Source organism: Equus quagga, chromosome 17 (genome assembly GCF_021613505.1).
Source record: "Equus quagga isolate Etosha38 chromosome 17, UCLA_HA_Equagga_1.0, whole genome shotgun sequence".
NCBI classification, from domain to species: domain Eukaryota; kingdom Metazoa; phylum Chordata; class Mammalia; order Perissodactyla; family Equidae; genus Equus; species Equus quagga.
This window is the reverse complement of record NC_060283.1, coordinates 5,981,087-5,996,162: the sequence shown is the minus strand read 5'-3', so window position 1 is coordinate 5,996,162 and position 15,076 is coordinate 5,981,087. Positions and strand designations below refer to the sequence as shown.

General features: G+C 55.4%; 1 protein-coding gene across 2 annotated transcripts; it reads left to right on the top strand.

Annotated features, from left to right (window-relative positions):
- Positions 1-4,203: 4,203 nt before the first annotated feature.
- PELI3 (pellino E3 ubiquitin protein ligase family member 3) lies at positions 4,204-13,896 on the top strand. Of its 2 annotated transcripts, XM_046642913.1 has the most exons (8): positions 4,204-4,358; positions 5,483-5,635; positions 6,186-6,257; positions 8,295-8,424; positions 9,065-9,166; positions 9,945-10,139; positions 10,459-10,647; positions 11,990-13,896. In XM_046642913.1, exons 2-8 carry the CDS (start codon positions 5,484-5,486, stop codon positions 12,557-12,559), a joined length of 1,410 nt encoding a protein of 469 aa, XP_046498869.1. In that variant the 5' UTR covers positions 4,204-4,358; position 5,483; the 3' UTR covers positions 12,560-13,896. The 2 variants fall into 2 exon arrangements, with proteins under 2 accessions (XP_046498869.1, XP_046498870.1); XM_046642914.1 differs by lacking the exon at positions 6,186-6,257 and having other exon boundaries at positions 4,207-4,358; positions 11,990-13,893.
- Positions 13,897-15,076: the final 1,180 nt, after the last annotated feature.

Below are 15,076 nucleotides of genomic sequence, written 5' to 3'. Positions count from 1 at the left end.
AATCAAAGAAATGCCAGTTTGTGTCCTGCTAGGTTTCAAAATTACCATGTACCAGTGACTCCTGTGTGCCTCCCGTATTCCCCTTTTTTGGCCAGGAGGGCATCTATGGCAACGATTCTATGCCTGTCCCACCATCGTCTGTTGGATGTGTAAGAAGAAGATAACTTCTCTCTTTAGTTCACAGGTCTTCAGGTGGAGAACTGTATTTGAGGGACTGTATCCAAGGAAGCATGCCTGGGGAGCCTTATGCATACCCGGACCTGGATTAAGTGGAAGAGATTTTGGTCTTCCAGCTGATGCGGTCATGGGGTGAGATGGCATGGGCGGTTGGGGAGGGAGTGCATTTTTAATATGGAAGGAGAGTCAGAGGGCAGTCTGTGATGCCAGCCTCCAAGATGCCCCCCAACGATCGCTGCCTCCTGATACTCACACCCTTGTGTGGTCCTCTCCCACACTGAATAGGGCTGATCTGTGTAGCCAACAGGATATTACAGAAATGACGGCGTGTGGCTTTAGAGGCTAGGTAAAAAATAGAAGACATTGTGACTTCTGCCTTGCTCTCTTGGGTCACTCACTGTGAAGAAAGGCAGCTGTCATGATGTGGGGACACTCAAGCATCCTTAAGAAGTCAAATGGAAAGGAATGGTTGACCTCTTGCCAACAACCAGCACTCACTTGCCAGGTAACTGAGTGAATCTTATAGAAATCGGATGCTTCAGCCCCAGGTAAGCTCTCAGATGACTAGAGCTCCAGCTGGCACTGGACTGCAACCTCATGAGTGACCCCAAGCTAGAACTACCCAGCTAAGCCGCTCCCAAATTTCTGTCTGCCAGAAACTGCGTGAGACAATAAATGTTTATTATTCTAAGTCATTAAGTTTTGGGATAATTTGCTATGCAGCAATAGCTAACTAATACAGCCAGGCACTGAGATGAGCTATCTACAAGCACCATTTGGTTTAATCCTTACAATGACCCCACGTGGGGTGTCAAGTGTATATATTTAAGCCATCAGTCCTTTCATTATAAAAGGGAGCATAAATTATAACTTCTATCACCTTCCAGAATGGAAGTCAGCAAACTTTTTTGGTAAGGAGTCAGGCAGTAAATATTTACACTGTACTGGCCATACAGTCTCTCTCATGATTTAACTCTGCTGTTGTAGCATGAGAGAAGCCATAAACAATACATATGCAAGTGGGTGTGGCTGTTCCCCAAGAAAAGATAGTTTACAAAAACAGGCATCGGCCTGGATTTGGCCTGTGGACTGCAGTTTGTTCACCCCTGTTCCAGAACTAAACATCGTCTCTCTCCAGTCCCCATTGCACCAGTTGGGGGACAGTGTCATCTAGTAGGTTTCAGCTTTCCTCAGTCATTCCAGATTTAAACTCTGAGTCTTTCAGCCTCCTCACCTCTCTTCTACTTGGAATGGCTTCTCAGATCCAAGAAGACTTCCCTAGCATCATGGCACTGGAAAGATCCAGAGGCCTGTGGACCAGTGATTCTGGAATCTGACTAGCATCTACTGAGGTACTTGCATCGTCTGGCCTCTGGTTGTCAATCCAGGTAGGCTGACCCTACCTCCTGTCAGGTATGACACCCCTTCCCAACAACCTCTCTGAGCTTTGCCCTTCTTGGGGACAGAAATTTCAAGGTTTTCCTGTGTCACTTACGCATCCTGCAGGCACAGGCACAAACCCCACCCACTGCTCCCCTGACTGTGCTCCCAGGGCTCCCCTCCAAAGCTCAGCCTCAGCAATGAGGCCCAGGCCCCCTCTGCTCTGGATCCCCAAGTCTATCCGAGGGTTCTTTCTTTTCCCAACCCCACCCCCCACCTACAATAAGGCCTCAAGGGCAGAGCCCAGCATCTTAGCTCTTCCTTCTCCTCTCCTCTCCAAATCTCCCAGCACAGAAAAAGCTTATTGTTATTGCTTTTTGTTTGTTTTGTTTTTTTCAACATTCCTTCTCAACTAGATACACAAATATTCTTCCAAACTGTTTATGCCAGCCCCTCAACTTTGAGCACTTGAAACCAAGAATTAAAGAAACAAAAGTGGTATCTTCTTCCTTCCTTTGTCCCTTCTTTTGAAGCAGTAGGGTCAAGATCTAGATTGAGGAGAAAGAAGGGAGGGGTTGAACAAAGGGATTTCAGAACAATACTGCCAATTTTTATCCCACCACAGGTAGGTGCAATTATTATTCCCACATTTCAAATTAGGAAACTGAGGCCTAGAGAGATTAAGAAGCTGGAGTTCTGAGAATAGAGCATGGGACTCTATATTAGATCCAGAAGCCATGAATGGAACTTGGGCATCTGCGTCTGTTGGTGGTGTCCCAGCTCGCCCTTCCTTTCCCCCACCTGACCAATGCTGGGATCAGGCCAACCCCAGGCTCCCAGAGGCCCGTTGTGGTCTGGGCATGCCCACCACGTGGCTCTGATCCCAGCGCTCTACCCCAGGAGGAGTCTCTGCCTCCTGCAGTGAATCCAGGCAATTTCTCTCAGCCCTTCCTCCCTGCAGTCTGGTGTCAGGTGGTAGCATTAGAGCTCTGCTCAAACTTCAGCTCCATACCTGTCTGGCTGTATGACCTGGGGCAAGTATCCCCGCCCCCCAGCCTCAGTTTCCACATTTGTAAATTGAGGATTCTAATAGTAATTCAGCACCTGTTCACCGAGGGTCTGCTCTGGCAGGCAATGTGCTGGAAGCTGGGAGTGCAAAGGGGAGGAGACTGTCTCAGTGTTCCCACGTCCTATGGTGGCTGTGCATACCTGGCATGAAAGTGGGCATACTGTAGGCGTTCAGCGATGGGAGCTATTCTGTGGTGCAGGATTTGTAGGACCTGCTGCCAACAGCCCAGCAGTCCAGCCTGCTCGGCGGTGGCCTCTCTGGGAGTTTCTCTTTGATTAATGAGTGCCTTTGTCCCTAAAGGACATGCTGCCGGCTGCTTTCTTGTTTCATCTGGTTGCTGGGGCCCCAGAACAGTTGGCAAAGCAGTTGGTATCCTGGACTATTTTTAGGTGGGGGAGTTAGTGGGGTGTGCAGATGTGGTGGGGCCCCGGGGGAGTCTCGGAGACTGGGAGCTTCACAAACAACAAGTTGGGTGGGTGGGATGCTCTCTCTCAGGAAGGTGAGGGCAAACTTTCTCTTATTTTTCATGACTGGGGCCAAAGGCCACCTCCTCTGTGTAGCCTTCCTTGATTTCCTCAATAAAACACGCACACCAAAGACGCAGGTTAAGGGTCTAGCCCCTGGCCTTCCCCCAGGCCTTGGTTATAGTCCCAGAGATAATGAGCTGTAGGGATCTTATCTGATGCACCTCTGGTCTCTCCTGCTCTGCACCTGGGAGCCCCATCCTGCCATCTCTAGTCGTAACAACAATTCCCGCCTCCAGGAATTAAAGGGCTTATTTTGCTCAAAGCACAGCGTACAGCACCTAGAAGAGACTGAGAGACGAGATCTCTTGCAAGCCCAGGCCCGTAAGGGACTGTGCACCCCCAAAGGTCTCCATCCCCTTTGCGGGATATCGGGTGGTGTGTGCATGCTGAGGGCAGGAGGGGGGTGTTTCTGGACACCCGGGGACCCAGAGCCAGCCGGAGGTCACCCAGCGAGAAACTGGCTGAGCTGGGCTGGAAGACAGGTCTGCGATTCGAGTCAAACGCAGCGGCTTTCCTCGACTTCCCTGCTGACGCACACCCCCTCTTCCGCCTCATCTGGTATTTTCTTTCTCTCTCCTTCTCGCCCCCGCTCCTTTTCTAATCCTGAGGCTTCCCCAGCTGGGAGGCGGGGTCTCAGACGGGAGGTGGAGAGTCCCAGGGCTAATGTGGGGAAAGGGGCCTCCCGCCCACTGCGAAGGCCCTCGCATTCGGTGGGTGAGCCGGCACCCGGATCTCCGGGAGATCCCCGGAGTCCCCAGAAATGAGGGCGGGGTTTGGGGAGCCCCCAATGGGGGAGGGGTCTTGTAGACTACGGGGAGTCCCTGAGCCAAGGAAAACGGTGGAGGGAGTCCCTGAGACAGAGTGGTGGGTGGGGCGTCCCATGGCCCGGGGCGGGGCCCTGAGGGGGCGTGGTCTCTTGGGAAGGGGCGGGACTCCGCCGACTAAGGCTAAGCTTCGCCGCAAGGGGCGGAGTCTAGGATGGGGCGGGAGCTCTCCTCGGGGCGGGGCATATTGGGCGGGGCATCGAGACAGGGGGCGGGGCGTGGCGCTTCGCGCTCGTCCCCCTCCCCGGGCCGCGGGTGTCCCCGTGACGAGGCAGCGCGGAGCCGCCGCGGGCCGGGCCCATCCCGCCGCAGCGGCCCCGGGGCCGAGCAGGGGCGAGGCGCGGAAGGAGCGGCGCCGAGCGGGGCCCGGGGCGAGGCCAGGTGAGGCGGCCGGGGCGGAGGGGGCGGGGGCTGCGCCAGGCGGCCCCGGCGGGCGCTGGGGGCGTGTTAGCGTGCCTGGGGGAGGCAGGGGGAGTGGGTCCGAGGGCGGGCGCCTGTGGCAGTTTGCGCGCTGGCGCCTGCGGTCGCGGGCCCGGGTGGGCTGTGCGCCCGTCCGGGCAGTGCCCGCGGGGCTCGGGCTGTGAGGGACTGTGTGCGTGCGCGCGCGTGTTTGTGTGGAGGGCCGCCGGGTGTGTATCTGCGTATGCGCTGGGCCGTCATTGTGCCTGCCCCGGGCGCGGGGCGCGGGCCTGCCCCGGCGCAGTCCCTCCTGCGCGGGGATGTTTTCCAAACAGGCTTCCTGCGGAGACGGGCTCTGCTGCAGCCGGAGCCGGAGGAGGGGGGAGAGCCGCCCCCGCAGGCCTCCGGAGACCGGGCGGCCGGGGGACTGCAGACAGACACCTGAGGGAGGGAGGGGGCGCGCATCGGGGAGGGGTCTAGAGGCCTGTCTGCAGGGCAAGGCCAAGATGGGGAGACTGAGGCAGGTGGATGGGGAGGTGGAGGTGGCCAGACAGGCAGAGATGGGGAGGAGGGTGGAAGAGAGACGGTGAAAAGGACAGCGGCGAGGAGGACAGAGAGTCATTGAGAAAACAGACAGACAGGCCTAGACCTGCCAAGGGGCAGAAAGATTGATGGACAGATAAATTCCAAGAACCTGGCAGAAGACTACTCAGAGGTTTCCGGGCTGAGAGCTAAACCCAAGAACTGAGTCTAAGATGAGGAGTAAGGGCCCCAACTCTTGAGCTGCCCCCTCTTTCAAGCGTGTCCCAGACTGGGGTCCTGGCTACCCCCAAGTTGGTCCATGCCTGTGACCCTACCAAATATCTTGACCTCCTGATTGTGCTGCCCCTCCCTCTTGGTTCCATCTCATCCATCTCCCTTCCCTGATATGCCAGCAACCCCGGAGCAGTTTTTAGGGGAGGCAGAGGTGAAGTGGTCACCATAGCAACAGAGGGGGTGAAAGGTCACTGATCTTAGCTTAGGTGATCCTGCAGCAGGCAAAAGCTGGCATTGAGAGAGGTTGGGGTAGAAGGCTGCAAAGCTGTTTTTTCTCCCACTATGCCCAGGATGGTGCTGGAAGGAAACCCTGAAGTGGGGTCCCCCAGAACCTCAGACCTCCGGCGCCCTGGAAACCAGGGCTCTTGCGTCCTCTCTCCTCCTGGTGAAGATGCGCAGCCAGGCGAGGAGCCCATCAAGTATGGTGAACTCATCGTCCTGGGGTGAGCATCCCTGGTCTGGGTGGGGTGGGGCACCAGGCATCCCCCAGGGCAGCCAGATCAAGGGCCCCAGCTCTCCCCAGTGTGGCCTTTTTGCTGTTGGTCCCTCCTCAAGTTCCCCGAGAGAGAGAGAGACAAAGTTGACCAAACCCACCTCAATTCGTAAGAGTTTTGTCTTCCCACTTGTCATAAATTATTGAGACAACTCTAACTGCCCACATAAGTTTCAGAAAAAACTTAGATCAGAAAAAAGTAATATCAGCTGCCTTTCATAGAGCACCGACTGTGTAGTCTAGGGTGAAGGACTCTGGTTCTCCAGCAAAACTGCTTGGTTCAAATCCTACCTCTGCAAGTTGCTTAACTTCCCTGTGCCTCTGTTTTCCCATTTTACAAATAGGGATGATGATAATACCTCAGAGGGTTGTCGAAAGGAATGAATGAGGTGATTTCTGTAAAGCACGTAGAACAGTGCCTGGCACGTGTCATGTGTTCTGGGAGGCAGGCCTGTGCCAAGCCCTTTCATGGACATTATTTCATTTCGATCTTCACAAAGATGCTGTGAGGAAGGAGGTGAGGAAACCAAGGCTCAGAGAGGGGAAGTGACTGGCCCAAGGGCACACAGCTGGTAAGTGGCAGGGCTGGGATTTGGACCCAGGGCTTTCTTAATCTAGGCCTAGTGCACTTTCACTAAGCCACAGCTGACCCTCACGCTACAGATGAGAAAACTGAGGCCAGGACAGAGGAAGCGACATGAGTTGGTGACAGGGTAGACCTCATCCCTTCCTGGTCTGTGCCTGACCAGACCTTTGCCTGCACCACCCACTTATCTCTTCCCCCAGGCATGGATCCCTCTTCCTCCTCCCGCATCCGGACCTCCTTTCGGCCTCTCTCTCTGCTGTCTGCCCTGAAGAAAATATTGGATACATAATGTTATCATAAGGCTGATGATTTAGAAATAATAATGGCTACTGTTTGTTGACATGTACATGCCATGTGCTTTCATTTTTTTAATGATAATAGCTAACTTTTATCAAGGGCTTACTGTATATACGCCAAGCTCTGTGCCAAGCATTTTTAAATGCTTTATCTCATTTAGTTCTCACGACGAACCTGCGAGGTAGGTCCTGATAAATTAGCACCGTTTTACAGAGGTCATGTGATAAGTGGAAGAGCCAGGATTTAAGTCAGGCCCATCTGAGGCCCAAGCCTGACTCCTGAACTCTCCCAACCCCCATACGTGGGAAGAGCTTGCGAGGGCAAAAGTGACCTCAAAAGCAGCTGCTTGGTGTCCCAAAGGAAGAGCTGGCTTTGCAGCTAAGAGCAAGGCCACTGATGGGGGAGAGTGTAGACCCCAAGTTACAGGCCCTCTTGACAGCTGTTTGTCTTCTGCAGAGCAGTGAAGCCCCACACGGGCTGTACCCCAGAGCTGCCTGGAGAGTGCATTGAAAATACCCATTGACGGGCCCATCCCAAACCCACAGAATCAGAATCTCCATGAGTGGGGCCAGGGAATCTGCATTTTAACAAGCTCACTAGAAGATTCTGATCCAGGTGGTCCTTGGCTGTATTTGGCAGCTCTTCATCCTGTCATTCCCTGCTGCAGAACCTTCTGTGGCTCCCCAGTGCCTACAGAATAAAGTGCAGATCCCTCAGCCTGCTGTTCAGGGCTTTTCCCCTGTTGCACTTTACCACCCAAGTCACCACTCCCTGACTTCCCCAAACCCAGCCTCAGGGCCTTTGCTCAGGGTGAGCCCTCCATCTAAAAGCGCTTCTGTCAGAGAGGCCGGAGTCAGACAGACCCAAGTTGAAGTCTAGAGTTTTCCACTTACGAACCTGGGACCTCAGACAAGTCATTTCGCCTCCCTGAGCCTCAATTGTCCTCATTTGTAAAATGGGAAGGATACTTGCCTGGCAGGACATTGCACAGATTCCATTAGGTAATTAATAACGCGAAGCCCCGGGAACACAGGAGGCTCCAGTATATGGCAGCGATCAAGACCATGACTCACCCCGTCTTTGCCTTCCACAATCATTCCCTCCAGACAAGAGCTGGAAAGGAAGGTAGAGATTTGACGTGTATGGATATATGGAGGTGGTGGCATTGTGGGTCTGGTTTTTTTTTTTTTTCATTCTGGTTTCCGGTAGTACTTGTGGTATAATAAACGACAGTTTGCTAAGGGTGAATCCTTTCCAGTTCTTCAAGGCCTAGTATAGGTGTTCCGTCTCCCAGAAACCTGATCCCCAGGCCAGAATTGCCTTCTCCTGCCTCTGGGCCTGTGGCACACTTGGTTTGTGCCTGGGTCATTTCAGGCAGCACCTGGGTTCCTTGAAAAGCTGAGGGTCCCCCTCCCCTGGCACTGAGGGCACAGAACTGACCCATCATTTGTTATCTATGCCACCCCAGCGCCTAGCACCTGGCCAGACATGGCTCAGGCATCCAGAATTGGTTAATTGAATGAAAGGCCTTTTGCAGATGTTCTAAGCCCGACCCCTCTCCCAAAGGCACTGATTTGACATAGTAGGGTGTTCTAGTTTCGGGTTCTAGGACTTGTTTCTGAAGGTAGGATCTGCCCAGAAGTTAGCAGTTCCTCCTAGTCTCTCAGGGGCTCACTTTCTCTCTCTCTCCCTGCAACCCTTTCTTCTTAACCCCCCACATCCGCAGCTACAATGGGTGTCTGGCAAGTGGGGACAAGGGCCGCCGGCGAAGCCGCCTGGCACTGAGCCGCCGGCCGCATGCTAATGGAGTGAAGCCAGACGTCATGCACCACATCTCCACACCGCTCGTCTCCAAGGCAAGCAGCTTGCCCCGGCAGACCTGGGCGCTGGGCCTGCCCTCCCTGCCCAAGTCCAGGTCTTCAGCCTTCCCAGCCCTGCTTGCGCCCAGCCCCGCTGGCACAGGGGAGCCCCCTGTGTCTTCACTCCCTGCCTTGGGCTACCAGCGAAGTGGTGCTGATGGGAGATCCCTTGTAGTATGCACGGTCCTTTACAGTTTGCAAAGTGTTTCCTTGACCACGAGATCCCATCCATTGGATGGGATTGATCAGAATCATTTTAGAGGCAGCCGAGGCTCAGAGAGGATGTGACAGTCACACAGCAATGGCAAAGGAAAAGCCTTTGGCTTCAGAGGATTTGGGTTAGAATTTGGGCTCTGCTGTTTCCAGCTGTGTGACTTTAGGCCAGTTTGTTCTCGTCTCTGAATTGCAGTTTGCTCAACTGCAAAATGGGAATAACAATCATGCCTCCTTCTTGGGGTGGCTGTAGCGATCAAAGGAGGTAACCTGTGTAAAGAGCCAGCTGCACTCTTTGCAAAGGGTGGTACTGCCCCTTCTCTGGGAGTGGCCGCTGGGCCTTGGGCTCCAGCTTCTGGCTTAGTGGCTCACAATTCTCATGGCCACATGCTCTGGGAAGTGACTTCTCCTTTCTCCCCACCAGGCGCTGAGTAATCGTGGCCAGCACAGCATCTCGTACACACTGTCCCGGAGCCACTCGGTCATAGTCGAGTACACACATGACAGTGACACAGACATGTTCCAGGTATGCTTGGGCCCCTCCACAAGCCTCCTGGCCACTGGGCCACCAGGCCTCCACACTTAGCTCTGCAGGTGTTCCAGGGTGAGGCTGGAGGACCAGAGGCCATGGGAAAGTGCTTTGGGGGCACTCAGCGCAGTCGTCATCAGATGAGGAAGCAGGACATCCCAGAGAGGGCTGTTGACTTCCCAGAGTCACACCGCAAGTCGGTGGTTGTATCAAGATTCAAACCCAAGACCAGACTCCCAGGCTACGGGAAGCCATCCAGTTCAGGGGTTCAGAGTGTGGTGTGAGAGTCATACTGCCAGGCTTCAGATCCCAGCTCCGTCACTTAGTAGCTGGGCGACTTTGGACAAGAGTCACTTAACTTCTCTGGGCCTTGGTTTCCTCATCTGTAAGGTGGGCCCTTAATAATACCCACCCCAAGGAATTCTTGGGAAGACTAACTGAGATATTGCACATAAAATGCTTAGGATGGTATACAATAAATACTTCCTAAAAAGTCACTATTTGCTGCTAATATTTGAGCACTCCTTTCATGGTTCTATCAGCTAATCAACTGATTTTTATTGAGTGTGGTGCTCCCCACAGTTGTTGGGGAGACAGAGAAGGAGAAGCCCCAGACCCAGGCGATTGGATTTAGAGACCCCAGGACTTGGGATGGTGCTGCCTCATTGTTGATGACCCTGCATGCAGAGTAACTGCCGGGAACCCTGGGGTGGGAAGCCCGTGGGATAGACCTGTGCACACAGCATCCCTGTGCTTGCCCTCTCCTTCCTCACAGATCGGCCGCTCCACAGAAAACATGATCGACTTTGTGGTAACAGACACGTCCCCTGGAGGAGGGGCTGCTGAGGGGCCGTCTGCCCAGAGCACCATCTCCCGCTACGCCTGCCGCATCCTCTGTGACCGCCGGCCGCCCTATACCGCCCGCATCTATGCCGCTGGCTTCGATGCCTCCAGCAACATCTTCCTTGGAGTGAGTGAACCCCCCAGGCAGGGACCAGCAGTTCATCTGAGAGTGAGCAGAGGGGTAGGCTGGGAGGGGCAGCATCCTGGGGTGATGGACCAGCCTCCGGTAATCATCATAACCATGACCTATGCAGGGATTAGCAAGCCCACTTAACAAATGAGCGAAATGAGGCTCAGAGAGGTCAGGAGATACCCAAAGTCATGCAGCACCAATTCCAGTCCAGTCCAGGCCACCTCTGACCTTGAGGGTAGAGGGGCAGCACCCCTGGCTTGCAGCCTGCTGGGGGCCACTTGGAGATGTGATCTGATCCCACATGTGGTCCCAGGAGCGGGCGGCCAAATGGCGGACCCCCGACGGCCTGATGGACGGCTTAACCACCAATGGGGTCCTGGTGATGCACCCAGCAGGCGGCTTCTCTGAGGACTCAGCCCCGGGTGTCTGGCGGGAGATCTCTGTCTGTGGGAACGTGTATACTCTGAGGGACAGCCGCTCGGCACAGCAGCGGGGGAAGCTGGTAGGTGACCCGCTCCATCCCTGCCTCACCCCATCTTTCTTCCCAGGCCCTCCCAACCTGCCCTTCCCCCTGCCCAAGCCAGGAGAGCATCTCCAGTCCTCCTGCACCAGGGAGCCCCAACAGGTTCCATCTGGGGGAAGGTGCCACTTGCCCCACAGAGAGGACGAGACCAGCGTCCCCAAGTGTAGCCCACAGACTGCTGGAGGTCCATGGGTGACGTGAAGCGGAGCACACACAGACACACCATGCAGTGCCAAGTGGCATTGAGGATGCCCGCAGCTTAAAAAATCACACCCTCTTATGAGGGTGACACTTGGCCTGTGTGTGAACAGTTTATAATCAAAAGTGTTGGCAGTTTGTAACGCGTCTGTCACGTTCAGATGGGTTTAGCTTTATTATCATCTCCCAGTGGGAAAGGGCCTTGGAGTAGTTCTGACACAGGTGACAGTAACACTCCACGTGGTACAGATCCGAGAACTCAGGTTAGGAGCTGAGAGAGTCCTAGAGAGAGGAAGGAACTTGTCCAAGGTCATGTGGCCAAGCTCCTCAAATGGGCCATGCAGAGCTCTTCCTGGATGTGAGCACGTCGGGCAGAGAGATGCAGAACCTCAAAGGAAGGCATAGTTTATCTTTCCAGAGCATCACTTCTACTGGGAGACTTGGGGCAACACTTATTTTTTAAATCATGCACATGACTGTTTCACTAGCATATGCTCGCTGAGCACCCGCTCTGGTCCAGGCACCGTCCCAAGTGTTTACAGTGAGTCATTGATAAGAACCACCTGATACATGGAGACGTGAACTCCATCTTGAGGATTAGGAAATTAAGACACAGAGAGGTTGAGTTACTTGACCAGAGACGCAGAGTTAGTAAACAGTGAAGCCAGAGTTCACACCCAGTCTTTACTGCCAGAGTCCTTGCTTCCAACCACAGCCCCCTTAGGACAGCTGCTTGGGCTAGGTCCCCAGTGTTTTGGATAGAGGAGTTTCCTGCCTCTGCCATTCGGGGAGAGCCTGGGAAAACATTTTAGAAAACCCCCATTTTGGTCCAGACTTCCTGATTTGACAGATCAGGTGACCAAGGCCCATATCCCTCAGAAAGTGAGGGACAGTGCCTCCCTGGAAGCACCTGCCGGCCCTCCCACATGGCTTCTCACTGATCCCCACTCTTCTGCCCCAGCTCTCCCCACTCCTCTGCCCCAGCCTGCCTTCCTGGTCCAAGGTACCCTCTCCAGGGAGGGTTGGTAGGGTGGATTGGTGGCTTGGCTGGGGTGATGGCTGCCCGATGGCAGGGGGTTTGGGAGTTTCTTGGGCAGTAAGGCCCTTCTGCTGCCCCTGGCAGGTGGAAAATGAGTCCAACGTGCTGCAGGATGGCTCCCTCATCGACCTGTGTGGGGCCACGCTACTGTGGCGCACACCGGCGGGGCTGCTGCGGGCACCCACGCTGAAGCAGCTGGAGGCCCAGCGGCAGGAGGCGAACGCGGCGCGGCCCCAGTGTCCCGTGGGCCTCAGCACTCTGGCCTTCCCCAGTCCAGCCCGTGGCCGTACGGCCCCCGACAAGCAGCAGCCCTGGGTCTACGTCCGTTGCGGCCACGTCCACGGCTACCACGGCTGGGGCTGCCGGCGAGAACGGGGCCCCCAGGAGCGCGAATGTCCTCTCTGCCGCCTCGTGGGGCCCTATGTGCCCCTGTGGCTCGGCCAGGAGGCTGGCCTCTGCCTGGACCCTGGGCCACCCAGCCATGCCTTTGCGCCCTGTGGCCATGTCTGCTCTGAGAAGACTGCCCGCTACTGGGCCCAGACACCACTGCCCCATGGCACCCACGCTTTCCATGCTGCCTGCCCCTTTTGTGGGGCCTGGCTCACTGGCGAGCATGGCTGCGTCCGCCTCATTTTCCAGGGGCCACTGGACTAGACTACCTGTGGTCTTCTGCTGCTGTGTCCGCCTGCCCACCCAGGTCCCCCACCTCCTGCAGCCCAGAGGGAGCTCTGCATGTGGGACTCTGTCTGCTGGCACATAGCCACACCAGATGGACGCGTTGGATGGGCTGTGCCCCTCCCCTCTTAACTCTGGCCCCTAACGGGGTCCCCGAGACCCCTACCCCAGTCAGAATGACGGGGCCCTCAGCACCAGCTCCGTCGCGGGCTGATGGAGGGAAGCCCACCTCTACGCCCCAGCCCTTCCTGGGGCATCCCACATCATGCCGCCTACACTGTGCCCCTGGGGGAGTGAAGGGGCCGTGGGCCCCTGACCCCCAGCTTAGGCTGGCTGCGCCCTGAGCCTGCCGACCCAGTTCCGGATATTCACCTTGCTGCTGCCCTGGGTTCCTCTATAAACCTTGCTGTTCAGCTGCCCTCACAAATCCCACGTGTCCCGCATGCGTGCAGTGCCTCCGGCCCCCATGCGAGTGATGGGTGGGTGGCAGGCTGGGGCTGGCATCTGCTGATTCCCACTGTGGGCTGGATTCCATGCCAAGGTTCTCTGGGGACACAGAGACAATCAGACCTGGTTCCCTGTCCAGTGAAGTTCACAGTCTAATGGACAACAGTCCAAATTGCTGAATGACAGCACGACTTCCTGTGTGCCAGGATCAGAGAATTATCAGCGGCTGTGGAGCAGGTGTCTCTGGCGGGTGGAAAAGGGAGGGAGGCTTTGCCGAGGAGGCACATAGGAGCTCAGCCTCCATGGCTGCGTGGGAATCCCCTGCAGGAAGGATCCACAGGCAGGGGGGGTTGCTCTGGCCAGAAGGGAGGCCAAGCACAGGCTCAGGTTAAGTAAGCAGGGAGCTGAGTGAGGGGTTCAGAGTGGCTGGAACAGGGCTGCGGGGGGACAGAAAGGAGGCTGGAACAAGAGGTTAGGACCGTGCTGACAGGGAAGATGCTGGATGGAGGATTTAGAACCTCACTTGTGCACAGTCAGGAGTTGAGGGAGGAGAGAGGACTCATGGATCCAGAGCATTGGCTGTGACAGAAGGTCTACCATGACTGTGCGACACAAGGCCCACTGTGTGCCCTGCACTGTGCTAATGAGAATAATAACTACGTTCATTGAGCACTCACCAGGCACCAGGCTCTGCTTCTTGGAGATTTTATTTAATCCTCACAGTAACCCAGGGGGGGAGGTGTCAGCCTTTCTGTGCACGGGGAGATTAAGGCACATGCTCCAAGTCACAGAGTTAGAGAGTGACCAAGCCAGATTCAAATCCACGGCTGCCAGTCTGGCCTCAGAGCCTGCCCTCTTCTCCATGACGCCATGCTGCTTTCCTTGGACAGGGTTGGGAGGAGTTGGGAGGGAAGCCCAGGTAAGGAGAACAGCATGGGCAAAGGTGTGACAGGGACAGAAAAGAGGAATGAGGGGTGGACACCTGGCTGGGGCCTGGTGGGCCGCGGTTGCCATGGAGGCCAAGACTGAACTGGACCCCTGTTCATTGTGGCTAAGTGTCACCTCTCCCTGAGAGCCAAGGCAAGCTTGGGGTGCTGCTGGGGTTGCCCCCAGACTGTTCCTGGGGGCAGGGAGCTAGGAAGACAGGTAGATGGAGGTTCCGGAGATAGAAACATCTGAAGAAGAGACTCTGAGTACAGTCCTAACCTGGGCATCGTTCCCAGTGGAAGACAGCCACCGGAGCCTTAGGGAGTAGATTCCAAGGGGAGAGACCTGCCCTAAACCACACAGCTGGCTGGGACCACAGAGACCAGACCTGGGGCTATTGAGAGGACAGAGGGCACCTGCAGGTGACAAGAGGAGCATGTGATCGGATCCTTGCTTCCAGAGCCTCACACTGCCACAGTGGGGGAGCCCAGATGGGGATGCTGTGAGGGGTGTGGGAGCATTGCAACTCCTCCACCCACACACACACAGCACTAGGATCCAACTCTTCTCTCTTCTGATCTGGTTGGAAACCAGACGGGAACATTCTGATCCCATTTCTAGTAAGGAATCCCAGACTCTGGGAGGAGAGACAAGCAAAGGGCACAGTCACCACCCGAGGGGGAACTCGGAGGTCGTGGTGGAGCGGGTCAGACAGCCTGGTCTTGGCCCAGCTCCGCCCCTTTCCAGCTCCTGGAGCCTCAGTCTCCTTAACTAAGTGGAGTAACAGTCCCTATGTCACCAAATGGTTGTGAATGTATGGAGGGCACCTGTAACGTAGTATGTCCTTAATATTAATTCACCTACCCTTTCTTCAGTCCCATGGGAAAGAGCCAAAGCTGGGGACAGTTGTGACGCCAGTGAGCGAACTGCTGTCTCTGATAGTGTGTGTATGTGTGTGTGTTTGTGTGTGAGTGTATCGGGGCAGGTGAAGGCAACTGTGGTGGAAGGTCTGAGTAAGGCTAGACCCCAGTTCAAGGATACCTGAGGACATGCTGAGTGGCCTTAAGGAAATCAGTGAACCTATTAGCCTCAGTTTCTCCATCTGTACAATGGGCACAATGA

What these genes read in the sequence shown, in the direction of transcription:
- PELI3 (XM_046642913.1), top strand. Translation starts at nt 5,484, where the DNA reads ATGGTGCTGGAAGGAAACCCTGAAGTGGGGTCCCCCAGAACCTCAGAC. An exon ending in GGTGAACTCATCGTCCTGGG is followed by an intron (nt 5,636 to 6,185) that starts GTGAGCATCCCT and finishes ATCTTCACAAAG; the next exon opens with ATGCTGTGAGGAAGGAGGTG. An exon ending in CCAGCAACATCTTCCTTGGA is followed by an intron (nt 10,140 to 10,458) that starts GTGAGTGAACCC and finishes ATGTGGTCCCAG; the next exon opens with GAGCGGGCGGCCAAATGGCG.